The sequence below is a fragment of the Geotrypetes seraphini genome, chromosome 10 (genome assembly GCF_902459505.1).
Source record: "Geotrypetes seraphini chromosome 10, aGeoSer1.1, whole genome shotgun sequence".
Classification (NCBI taxonomy): Eukaryota; Metazoa; Chordata; class Amphibia; order Gymnophiona; family Dermophiidae; genus Geotrypetes; species Geotrypetes seraphini.
In genome coordinates, this window is record NC_047093.1 from 98,557,365 (window position 1) to 98,571,151 (window position 13,787).

General features: G+C 45.1%; 1 protein-coding gene across 3 annotated transcripts in view; it reads right to left on the reverse strand.

Annotated features, from left to right (window-relative positions):
- MAMDC4 (MAM domain containing 4) overlaps nucleotides 1–13,787 on the reverse strand; it is a 343,940-nt gene that overhangs the window by 304,029 nt on the left and 26,124 nt on the right. For 2 of the 3 annotated variants that reach the window (XM_033959811.1, XM_033959812.1), the window contains exon 2: nucleotides 12,733–12,828. In XM_033959811.1, the coding sequence (XP_033815702.1) occupies nucleotides 12,733–12,828 (96 nt within the window). Of the gene's footprint in view, nucleotides 1–4,024; nucleotides 4,116–12,732; nucleotides 12,829–13,787 lie in introns of those variants that run through there. The other variant, XM_033959813.1, reaches the window with a different exon arrangement.

Sequence of the window (13,787 nt, forward strand, 5' to 3'; positions counted from 1 at the left end):
TCACAAAATATAAAATAAATTTATTTTTTTTCTTCCTTTTGTTGATTGGTAATTTTATTCTTCAAATCATATTGGTCTCAGGCTTTGGTTTTGGATTCCTTCTGTCTTCTTCGTGGCATGGCTGGCTCCTGAAGGTAAAATAGGTGCAAGAGGAGCTGGGGAGGAGATGCAGAGTCTGACATAGGCACAATTTTTTTACCATAGGAGCAAGACTTTCACCGCTCCCCATGGGACGGTAAAAGGTCTTGTTCCCGTTCCCACAGGGTGGTGAAAGGTCTTGTCCCCATTCCTGCGGTAAACCAGTTGCAAATGTCTCCATTCCTGCGGGTTTACTTCAGTGACCACGGTTTACTGCGGTATACGGTTCCCCGTGTCAGTCTAAACTGAAGCTTTAATATAATTATAAGCTCTGGTCACTGAAATGTTTTGTTTGATTTATTTACTTGTGTGTGATGTGATATGATGTATATATTTTTTGGAACCCACTTTGTTTAAAGCGGGATATAAGCCAATAAACTAAAAACTAAAAGAAACTGCACATCCAACAATTTCAACATCTGATCATTCTTTCTTGATCCCAAAGGAGTGAAGGCAGGTAAGCTGATTTTTTGATTGATGTGAAAGCTGGAAACCACTTTCAGTAAGAAAGATGGGGCTGTTCGTAAAACCACAACTGAATCTGCAGGACACTCGCCAGTTGGAGGTAATCACTACTTTTTGTCTTTTTTAAAAATATATATATTTTTATTAAGTTTGCAAAATATCACAAGTAAACACTTGTTACTGAAAAACAGTAAAAGTAAATTACACACAAAGAAAATTATTATTGAGGAATTCAAAGCATTTTCTTTCTTAGACTTATATTAATGATCCTGCTCGGATCTCTCAAGCTTTTTGTGATTATTTCTCCAACCTGTATACTGCAGACTTTCATTTTCAGTCTTCTTTGGTGCAGACATATTTGGAAAACTCAGTACTACCCCAATTAACCCCCAAGATGAGATATTCATTAAATGCACCATTGCAGGCAGTGGAAGTTCAGCAGGTCATTAATTATTATCACCTTGTAAAGCACCTGGACCTGATGGATTTGCAACAGAATACTACAAATTACTACTTTACCACATTCCGGGACAGTTGGTGTGATATTTTAACTTCTGCATGGAAGATGGTTCCTTCCTTCTTGGTACTACAGATGCCTTAATTACCTTGATCCCAAAACCAGGAAAAGACCCTCAAGTTGTCGATTCATATTGCCCTATCTCCTTGCTTAATGTTGACCTTAAAATTTTTGCCAGGGTCTTGGCAGGCTTGCTTCTTATTTAACTTTACTTATAGGACAAGAGCAAGTCAGATTTGTCTGTGATCGACAATCAGTTCTGCATGTTCACAAGGATTTGATGGCGTTGGTGATGGGTCAATCGCAGGGGATTTCTGGACTCTTGGCTAGTTTGGATGCTCAAAAAGCATTTAACCGGGTGGAGTGGTCTTTTCTTTTTTCAACACTTACATACATAGGTTTCTCAGGATGGTTTATTGATTGCTTGCATGCCCTATATACTAGACCTCGTGCATCTATTCTTATTAACAGTACTTCTTCTTCTTTTGTAATTTCTCGAGGGACACGTCAGGATTGTCCATTATCTCCATTACTTTTTCTTATTTATTTGGAACCATTATTACATATTTTGCAGCGTGATGTCCATATAACAGGTCTCTTCATTGTGGGTCATGAATTGAAGGTTCTAGCCTTTGCAGATGATCTTATGCTCATATTGACTGATCTGGAACATTCTTTATCACATCTGCTACATGCACTGAATGAATTTGGCTTCCATACTGGATTTCAATTGAATTACCAGAAATCGATGGTTCGTCCATTCCAATCGTCATTACCTTCTCAATGGACTGGCACCTTTTCCTTAACTTAGGCGCCAGGTAAAATAGTATATCTTGGGATAACAATACCGCAAGATTTCACTCAACTTCATGATGTAAACATACAGCCATTGTTAGAAAAGACTAAGGGCTCCTTTTACTAAGGTGTGCTAGTGTTTTTAGTACACGTAAGAAATTACCATGCACCGCAATGTAGCATGCACTATTCCACGCGTTAAAGCCCTAAATCTCACATTTGAAATATTTATCCTGCTAGAGCTAGTATTAGACATAACTGTGGACTGCAAAGCCCTAAATCCAAGCGTTAAAGCCCTAAATCTCAGCTTTTGATGTGGCGTCATTTTCCAATTTCTTTGATGGGGCGAATAGTTCTATACAATATGATAATTTTACCTCAATATCTTTACATTTATCAGATGCTTCCTCTTATTCTTTCCCGAAAAATTTAATTTCAATTCAATAAATTTCTTAGAGGGTTTATTTGGAGAGGAGGTAGACCCCATCTTCCATTGCCAACGGTGGCTATGCCAATAGATAGGGGAGGTTTTGGTCTATTGTCTTTACGTAAATTTGTAGATTCTTGCAATATGAGACATATACATGACTGGTTTCTTTGAATGTCTTATTTTTCTTGGACTCCAGCGGAACTTAATTTATGGAAACCTTATCACTTCAGTTATTTACTTCATTCTTCTAGGTTGGAGTCTGCTGTTCTGAGAAATCCTTATTATTTTTACATGCCCCTTTACGAGCCACTTGATGTCAGATTTGTTGTAAATTAGATATTAATTATCAAATTACCCTGTTGTTGCCTATTAGTGGATCCTTTCAACCTGGTATGAAATCTGCTGGGTTTTGGGCAGATAAGAGAGGGAATATCACTTACATCAATGGTCTCAAACTCAAACCCTTTGCAGGGCCACATTTTGGATTTGTAGGTACTTGGAGGGTACTTTAATGTCTTATTAAAGAAATGACAATTTTGCTTGAGGTAAAACTCTTTATAGTTTATAAATCTTTTCTTTTGGCTAAGTCTTAATAATAATATTGTCATTTATAGCTAAAGAGACATATGATCAAGAAACTGTTTTATTTTATTTTTGTGATTATGATAAACATATCGAGGGCCTCATAATAGTACCTGGCGGGCCGCATGTGGCCCCTGGGCCGTGAGTTTGAGACCATTGACTTACTTGTATCAAATCCGTGGAGATGATGGTATTCTTCCAACCTTCTCTCAATTGCATACTGACTATGGATGGCCTCATTTAGATATTTATTCATACCTTCAATTAAAACATTATGGGCTCCTTGTACTAAGGTGTACTAGTGTTTTTAGCACACGCTACATTGTCATGCACGCTAACCCTGCGCTACGCACTAAAAACTAACGTCAGCTCAATGGTGGCATTAACATCTAGCGCGCATGACAATGCAGTGCGCGCTAAAACTGCTAGCGCACCTTAGTAAAAGGAGCCCTATGTATCCGCTCAACCCAAGAAATTTCTATGATTAAAAATATATGAAACTTTATCAAAGGTAATTTAGTTGGAAGCTCAGTTAATAGTTTCTTTAAAATTTTTTAGATACTCTCTGTTGGAATTTTCTCCCATTATGGATTATGATAAAGTGACTAGAGCTTGGAACATAGAATTACAATTAAATGTACAAGGTACTCATATAAAACATTTTTTGTCCTTACTTTATGGCCTTAAACTAGATATTTCTTATTTTGAGATGGGATACAAATTTATTTGTCGTTTGTATATGGCACCTTGACGAGCAACAATTGTCTCTGAAGGCTCTTGTATGAAATGTGGCCACAATAAAGCAACCTTGATTCGTAAATTTTGGTCAATAATTTTTCCTCAAGTTAGTCATATGTGGCATGTTCAATGGAAGCCAAATAGCTATAGTTTATTTTGGATTTTTGATATTCAACCTGAGGTTTATAAAAAAAATTTTAAATGGGTGATTCTTTCAGGCTTGAAAGCTATGCTCTATTTATGGATAGGTTCTGCAGGACCAACTTATGGTCACTGGAGAGCTAGAATGTTACATCTTGTACTTATGGAGGCTATGTCTATTCTGATTGGGATATGAAACAGGGCAGAATGTTACTTACAATTTGGTAACCATTTTTAAATACATTGACTCCCACTGCTCGCAGTCGTGTTTTATTAGGAAGACTTTAAGTAGTTGGTTTGGGGGTTTTTTTTGAAGTCCTGAGAAGGGAAAAGGGTAGAAGAAATTAGTCATATAATTAGTTAATATTTAAAATATATCTACTTTGATTATTAGTTAAGGGGTTAGATGAGTTAGGGACATGGGTTGATAGGGTAGATTTGGAGATTGACATTGGAAATTGTTTCTGTATTGCTAGATTTTGTATATGCTCAATACATCTGTTATAGATATTGAATAGGGGATTAGATGGGAGGCGGGAGTGGGTTGATATGATGGGATTGATGATTGTTATTGAAAATTGATTGAGCTTAATATTTGATATTTATAATACCATTCTTTTTGTATTGTTCGTTCTTATGTATGCTCAATAAAAATGATTTTAAATAATGTCTTTCACTAATAAGAATGTGCATATTTGCATATAGTGCACGCTTTTCTTAGAGTGCATACTATAGGCAAATAATATGCACTCTTTCCCAATAGTGTGTGTATGTATGTTGCATGCACAATAATTCATGCATGTGTAATGATTTGCATATATGTACATGTAACACCCAATCTTTAAGAAATGTATGCATATGCATGATTAATGATATTTCTTTTGAATGCTAGGTGCATATTGATGATGTCACAATGATGTAAAGATTGTGCATCAGACACGTCCACATACTCTAAAGCACAGCCATTGTGAGTAGTATATCTCTTTCTTTTCTTAATCTTTTAGAAATTAGGTTTAGTATGCAATATATATATTTTTTCACGTGCTTTGCTTGAGTAATGCATTATTAAGCATCTTTTTCTATTATTATCAAATAGGAGTCCTCTTTAACCCCAAAATAGTTTAGTATGCAATATATATATATTTTTCATGTGCTTTGCTTAAGTAATGCATTATTAAACATATTTTGACCTTAATATCAGCCTGGAGTCCTCTTTAGCCTAAAAAATAAAGTCCTGTTCACCTATATGTGGATGCCTAAGTCACATCCACCTAACTCGCGTCTATCTAGCGCCCAGCTCACGCTCAAAAGTAGACCTAGTTTTGCAACAGCTACCTTTTGGGCTTTAGGTAGATGCATTAGCACGCTCAGCGGTAAGCGATTCTGTAAATGGATGTCTATTTCAAAGCCATGCCCACAACTTTTTCCGATGGACATCTACAAAATTGTGGACATCTATTTGTAGAATTGCGTCTAGTGTTTGGGCATCTAAGTTCCAATTAATGCTTGTTAAAGTCGTTAATTGGGCTTATTATCCACTTTATGTGGACGCCTAAGTCGATGGACATCCACATTATGGATGTCCAAAGTTAGACGTTAAGTCTTATTTTTCTTAGGAACTGTTGTTAGAAAAGTATATTTTGGGAAAAGAATTCATATCAAATTGAACACAAAGAGAAGCACTCAAGTACAGATGAACTTGCAAAATATTTGTCCTGGGTTACTTTTTAGCTCATCCCTTACATTCAAGCTCCTATGCCTCAGTGCACAGAAAAACAGTCCCAGAATTACAAAAGTATTTTTCCATTCTATTCTATTTATTTTAGATATACCACTCCCCCAGATACAACTGCCCAGTATGATTTATACATTACAATTTAAAAAATAATATAACCAATGAAAATATAATACATTAAAATAAACATAAAAACTACTTAATAGAAAAAGTGAAAACTTCCCCTTCATCTGTATACTAAAAAATACAAAATAAATAAAATTATAACAAAACAATCTACTCCCAACCAGAAATAAAATCTTTGATTCATCCTCCAACCCTTTTAGAACAATTCTACCTTATTTTAATATTGACATAAGCACTTCTATTTATGAATTTAATACTATAATCTAGGAGTCTCTGTAGTTTGTGAGATATTTGAATGAACTAACCAAAAGATATTGTGGCACCGAAGCTTTCATGATTAAACAGGTCTCTTCTTTGGTTTCTACAAAAACCCAAGTCTTCTCCAGACTCCATATAACTACCCAAAATAGTCTACAGTGGGTAAAGCACACAGACAAGGAAATTTAATAATTATTTCGCTAACTTTAGGCTCCTTTTACAAAGCCGTGGTAGCAAAGCTGCAGCAAAACCCATAGGAATTGAATGGGCTTTAGGGCATTTACCACGGCAGCATCACTACTGCAGATGTGTAAAAGGTAATATGAAAGATTTAATCAATTTATATGCAGAAAAGCACAGTTACTTACCGTAACAGGTGTTATCCAGGGACAGCAGGCATATATTCTCACATGTGGGTGACGTCATCTACGGAGCCCCAGCGCGGACAGCTTTTCAAGCAAACTTGATTGAAGTTTCAAGTTTGCAATGCTGCACCACGCATGTGCATACCTTCTTGCCCACTAGAGGGCGCATCCCCACCTCGTGGTCCTCAGTTCCATATCCAGCAAAGAAGCCATCCCCAGGGAGGAGGGTGGGTTGTGAAAATATATGCCTGCTGTCCCTGGATAACACCTGTTACAGTAAGTAACTGTGCTTTATCCCAGGACAAGCAGGCATGATATTCTCACATTTGGGTGACCTCCAAGCCAACCAAAAAAGGGCAGGTGGGAGGATGGCAATTTAGGAAAACAGATTTCGCAAAACTGACTGGCCAAACCGGCCGTCACTCCTGGATAACGTATCCAGACAGTAGTGGGAGGTGAAAGTATGAACCGAAGACCAAGTGGCAGCCTTGCAGATGTCCTCCATCGGAGTAGACCGGAGGAAAGCAACAGAAGCTGCCATCGCTCAGACCTTATGTCCCGTAACCCGACCATGCAGCTCAAGACCAGCCTGAGCGTAGCAAAAAGAAATACAAGCAGCCAACCAGTTGGACAAGGTGCGCTTGGAAACAGGACGTCCCAACCGATTAGGATCAAGGACAAAAATAATTGAGGAACCTTCCGATGAAACTTGGTGCGTTGAAGATAAAAAGCCAACGCCCTCTTACAGTCAAGAGTGTGAAGTGCCACCTCCCCAGGATGAGCGTGGGGCTTCGGAAAAAACACCGGAAGAACAATTGACTGATTGAGGTGGAAATCAGACACAACCTTAGGTAAAAATTTAGGATGGGTGCGAAGAACCACCTTGTCATGATGGAACACAGTAAAGGGCGGGTCCGCAACCAAAGCCTGCAGCTCACTAATCCGACGAGCAGACGTGAGCGCAAGCAAAAAGATCACCTTCCAAGTGAGAAACTTAAGAAGAGACTTGTCAATAGGCTCAAAAGGAGGTTTCATCAGCTGAGCCAAGACCACATTAAGATCCCAAACCACAGGAGGAGGTTTCAGAGGAGGATTAACATTCACTAAACCCCTCATGAAACGAACCACCAGAGGATGAAGAGAGAGAGAACGTCCCTCGAGATGCCGATGGAAAGCAGCAATAGCACTGAGATGCACCCGAATAGAAGTCGTCTTTAGCCCAGACTTGGACAAATGCAACAAATATTCCAGAACCGAGGACACCGGAACCGAACTCGGATCCAGATGGTGCGAGGAACACCAGGATGAAAATCTGGTCCACTTCTGGGAATAACAAAGCCGAGTCGAGACCTTGCGCGAGGCTTCCAACACCTCCCTGACCGACTGAGAAACAGAAACCGAAGTCAGGGGGAAAGGAACCAAGCCGTCAGATGTAATGACTGAAGATTGGGATGCAACAGTGAACCCCGACTCTGAGACAGCAGAGAGGGAAAAACAGGCAGAAGTAGAGGCTCCCTGGCACTGAGTTGAAGGAGCAGGGAGAACCAGTGCTGATGAGGCCAACGAGGCGCAATGAGAATCATAGTGGCTCTGGATGACTTGAGATGAACCAACGTCCTCAAGATCAGAGGGAAAGGAGGAAACGCATAAAGGAACCTCCCTCCCCAGTCGAGAAGGAAGGCATCGGCCTCGAGACGGTCCTGGGAGTAAATCCGAGAACAATAGAGGGGCAGTTTGTGAGTCTCCGGGGAGGCAAACAGATCCACCTGAGGAGTCCCCCAGCGGTCGAAGACCTCTCGCAGAACTCGGGAGTTGAGCGACCACTCGTGCGGCTGGAGAAGACGACTGAGTTTGTCGGCTAGACAATTCCTCTCTCCCTGAATGTAAACCGCCCGAAGGAAGATGTTCTGGGAGACCGCCCATTCCCAAAGGCGCAAGGCTTCCCAGCACAGGGACCAAGAGCCCGTCCCCCCTTGCTTGTTTACATAATACATTGCCACTTGGTTGTCCGTCCGTACCAGGACTACCTGATTGCGCAGCAGATGGCAGAACGCTCGAGCTGCCAGAAAAACGGCGAGAAGCTCCAACACATTGATGTGACAAAGACGGTCCTCCGCAGACCATAGACCTTGAGTCCGGAGACCGTCGAGGTGAGCCCCCCACGCGTACTCCGAAGAGTCCGTGGTCAGGACCTTGCGATGTGGAGGGACGAGAAAGAGCAAACCCCCAGAAACATTGGAAGAGTTGGTCCACCAACGGAGTGAGCGTCTCAAGGAAGGAGTCACTGTTACAGGAAGGGAGAGCGGGTCTCGATCCTGACGCCACTGGGAGGCCAAGGTCCACTGAGGGAGTCTCAGATGCAATCGGGCAAATGGTGTGACATGAACCGTGGATTGCCATGTGGCCGAGTAGAATCATCAGCCGGTGCGCTGAGATTGAGCGCTGCAGCGAAACCCGACGGCACAGTCAAAGCAGAGCCTCCAGCCTCGAAGAGGGAAGGAACGCACGAAGGCGAACCGTGTCCAGCACGGCCCCGATAAACTGAAGGGATTGAGCAGGGCACAGCTGCGATTTGGGAAAATTCACCTCGAACCCCAGACGTTGAAGGAAGATGATAGTCTGTCGGATCGCTGAGATAACCCCCTCCCGGGATGATGCCTTGATCAGCCAATCGTCCAGGTAGGGGAAGACCTGCAGCCCCTGAGATCTCAGGGCAGCCGCGACTACCACCATACACTTCATGAAGACTCGAGAAAACGAGGCCAGCCCGAAGGGGAGGACACGATACTGAAGGTGCAACTCCCCCACCTGGAACCGTAAGAACTTGCGGAAGGCGGGATGCACCGGAACATGAGTATACGCTTCCTTCAAGTCTAGGGAGCACATCCAGTCCCCCTCCTCCAACAGAGGGTAGAGAACCGGAAGCGACAACATACGGAACTTTTCCCAGACCAAGAACTTGTTGAGCTTCCGGAGTTCCAAAATGGGGCGTAAGTCCCCGGTCTTCTTTGGGACCAAAAAGTAATGGGAGTAGAACCCCCGCCCCCGTTGGTTTGGGGGGCCCAGCTCCACCGCCCGAAGGCTCAACAAGGCCCTGGCTTCCGAGAGTAGAAGAGGAAGCTGGGTTCGGTTGCAAAGAGATGCCCCCGGCGGTTGTTCCGGCGGCGTGGCCGAGAAGTTTAGCGAGTAAGCCTTGGAGACGAGACGGAGCACCCAAGCGTCTGACGTGATCATAGTCCAGGCCGAATGAAAGGCCCGCAGCCGGCCCCCGATGGGCAGGGGGTCCGGAGAGAGTGCGGAGGGGGCCCACCCCCATCCGCTCATCACGTCAAAAAGATGGCGCCGGCTTAGACACCCCTTGTGTCTGAGGTTTCGGCTTGGCCCCTCTGCCCTGCTGCGGTGGGCACCTGGGCGGAGGCCTCGAGAATGCTGGTGTAGACTTTTGAGGGTATCGCCGCGGCGGAGGTCTAAATGGCTTCTGCGGCGTTATCCGTGGTTTAGGACGGACCAAGGAGGCGATGGAGCGCTCGTGTTCGGACAGGCGTTTGGTCGCCGCCTCCAAGGACTCATCGAACAATTCCGATCCGACACATGGCAGATTGGCTAGGCGCTCCTGCAAGTTCGGGTCCATATCAACCGTTCTGAGCCATGCGAGACGGCGCATGGCTACTGCAAAAGCGGAGACTCTGGAGGCCAACTCAAATGCGTCGTAAACCGCATGAAAAAGGTATAGGCACAGCTGTGACAAGTTGGCCATAAATTTACCAAAGTCCCCCTTATGGGAATCCGGCATGACCCCATGATAACGGGGTAATGCCTTCACCATCTGCCTCAGATAAAATGAAAAAGTGAAAGCATAATTAAGGACCTTGGCCGCCATCATGGAATTGGAATAGAGGCGGCGACCAAACTTGTCCAAAGTCCGCCCTTCCCGCCCGGGAGGGACCGCGGCGGAGACCCTAGAAGGCTGGGACTTCTTTAACGCCGACTCCACCAGCAACGACTGGTGAGACAGTTGCGCCTTCTCGAAGCCCTTACATGGGATGGTACGGTACTTCGACTCCATTTTAGATGGAACCGCTGTGACTGTAAGAGGGGAGTCCAAGTTCCTCAGGAAGGTCTGATGGAGGACTTTATTAAGAGGCAGACGAGGGGTCTCCCTCGGGGAAGAAGGTAAATCCTGCTCCTCCAAAACCTCCTTGGTGTATTGTGAACCAGATACCAGATCCAGGTCCAAGGCCCTCCCCATATCAAGCACAAATCTGGAAAAGGAGGAGGGTTTGGACGGAGGGGAGGGCGATCGAGAGGCCCGCGTCTCCAAAAAGGAAGGGGAAGCCTCACGGGAATAACGAGGTTCCCTACCAGACCCCGATCCCCAAGAGGCCGCCCCGAGCGATCTCGACGGGGTCGGGGACCGCCTATGCCCCGAGGAACCCCTGTGTGAAGTCCCCGGGGTACGAGGCACCGAGGTCTGCCCCTTCCATTTCGGCGAGGAGTCTCTCGACAACCCTCCCTCGGAGGAACGGAACAACCTCGGATTATCGAGGCGGAGCTCCGAGACACGTAGTGTCTCAGCCCCGGTCGGCGAGGAGCGACCGCGCCTCTGAGGAGACCCGCGAGAACGCTTGGGCTTCCTTGGCTGGCGCTTCGCCCGAGGCCGACCCGAGGGCGAGGATCCCCGGGAAGACCTCGACGAGGAAGAAGTGGAAGAGATCCTCCGAACTCTCCGCACCTTGTCCCGAGGCTGCACACTCCGTTCCGGCTGGTCGACCGAGGTCGAGGGCAAGGTCGGGGTCGAGGCCGGAACCACCCCGGGAGCCGAAGTCGAGGGCACCGAGACCGAGGCCGCCGAAGCCGGGGCACTCGGGGCCGAAGCCGGCTGCAGGTGCGCTAAGGCGCCGGACAGCTCCGAGGTAATGAGGGCACGGAGCAAGTCCTGAAAAGCCGGCACCGCCATCATGGCTGGTAGATCCGGGCCCGGCGGGTGCTCTCTCGAGGGCGACCTCGGTCTCGAGTATTCCCGCGGGGCACCCGACTTCGACGCTCGGGGCGGGGCCGAGGATGACCCACCCGCCCCCGTCGAGGATCCCGACGGCTTCTTCGAAGTTGGAGCTGAGGAAGGAAGAGAGGACTTACCCCCCGTCGACTTCGAAGTCGAGGCCGTCGGCTTCGAGGAAGCAGGATGTCTCGGTGAGGCCGAGGGAGTCGAGGCCGAGGCCGAAGCCGAGGCCGACGTCAAGGCCTGCTCCGCGGGGTCGACAGCAAAGAGCTCCGCCATTCTGGCACGACCACCATTGCTATTGCTTTAGGAGGCCCTGGAGGTATGTCAGGCCTCACAGGGGATGGGGGGTGGGAGAGAGCTGCTGACTGAATTGGCGAGTTCAATTTTGAAGAGAAAAGAATCGATTTGAATCAATTCACCGAAGTGAATCGATTCAAATCAGCGAATCAGGCAGCACTACCAGCCAAACACAACCAGCAATATTGCAAAAAAGTTCTTTGACTCAAAACAAAACTTCTTGAAGTTCTTGGCTGAAAAGTCGAGCACCTGGGACAGGAATCGGTGGGGTGCTCGGGACCCAGGCAAAGTAAGCACCACCGGTGGGGATCGGTGAGAGAAAGTAGCCGATTGCACTGGGTGCACTCTTTAAAGCCCGTCAAAGGACTGGACATGAAATCGAAAAACGGCCGGGAACGGAACAAGGTCCCGCGGCCGCGGCTACCGGGAGCCCCCGGAGCCGAACGAAAAATCATTTTTTTTTTTTTCGACGATTAACAAACACACGAACGAATAAAAAAATAAAGCAAGCATAGCGACCGAGAAAAACGACTCAGACGCGGTGTCAGAAGGCAAAAAAGAGAGAGCACAATTTCCACAGGGCTTCTGGCTCCGCGGAAAAAACTGAACTGAGGACCATGAGGTGGGGATGCGCCCTCTAGTGGGCAAGAAGGCATGCACATGCGTGGTGCAGCATAGCAAACTTGAAACTTCAATCAAGTTTGCTTGAAAAGCTGTCCGCGCTGGGGCTCCGTAGATGACGTCACCCACATGTGAGAATATCATGCCTGCTTGTCCTGGGATAATCTATTATCCAAAATACTGCCCCATTATTTAAGAGATTTCTTTTGGACCAGAATATGAGAGGTTGGTTGTGGGTTTTTTTCCCATTATTTAAATTCCTTTTATAGAATGAAATTTATTGGGTACTAAATTGCATAATATATATAAAAAATGGACTGTTATTTGAAACAAATGCTATTTGTTAAGTGTGTGCATTTGCATATACTGAGCATGACTTCTATCTCTTCCTTTTTTCTCAGTAGCTGTGCTCCATTCAGTATCTTACATGCCTAATTAACATTTTATTGCTGACAAAAAAAATCAATTATCTCTGGTAAAAATAAGAATATTTATAGGATGCCAAGACTGGCATTGACTCACCACACATGTTCTCATCTGAACAGTCCCAGCAGTCACACAGGAAGTTGCAGACCTTCTCCACAGGAACATTGCACCAATTGACAGAAACCAGAAGGACTAAAATCCAAGAGAGGAAAAAGGATACTTCAGTCTGTGGAATGATTAATCCTGAAGTTATATGGGAACATCATGAAATCACTGAGCTGCAACGTTGAAAAGTTCCAAGAGGATATATGGCCATATAATGCTTGCACCATACACCTTTATAAGGAGAAATTTAGATTAAGGAGCCTCTTTATCAAACCCTAGTGAACAGTTACACAGATGCAACATTCACTGTGTGCTCATTTGCATGTTAACTTGTTGCCTTAGCAGCCAAGGCAGGGCCAGGAGAGTGGTGGAGAATTGGATGATTATGGGTGTACTGTAGATAGTGTTTGCAAGGGCATGGTATGTTACTGTTGATCCCATATGAATCTTCACATTCCCTTCGTTCATCACAGCATCATCTTCTAGCACAGTGGTTCCCAACCCTGTCCTGGAGGACCACCAGGCCAATCAGGTTTTCAGGCTAGCCCTAATGAATATGTATGGAGCAGATTTGCATGCCTGTCACTTCCATTATATGTAAATCTCTCTCATGCGTATTCATTAGGGTTAGCCTGAAAACCCAATTGGCCTGGTGGTCCTCCAGGACAGGGTTGGGAACCACTGTGCTAGCAGTCCCCTCGGTTCAGCAAATATTGCATGATATCACACGCAAGACTATTTATTCAGTGGTTGTGCTTACTTTGTGGAATGCTCTTCCTTTGGGCCTAAGACACGAGAATATCCCTAGCAAGTTTAAATCCAGTCTCAAAGCTTTTCTTTTTTAAAGATGTTTATGAGATTTATAGCTAGGACTAAACATATGAGACATGGGGCTCCTTTTACTAAGGTGCGCTAGCGTTTTTGGCACACGCAGGATATTACCGTGCGCTACGCAGCTAGAACTAACACCAGATCAATGCTGGCGTTAAGGTCTAGCGCGTGCGGCAGTTCAGCGCGTTAATGCCCTAACGCAGCTTAGTAAAAGG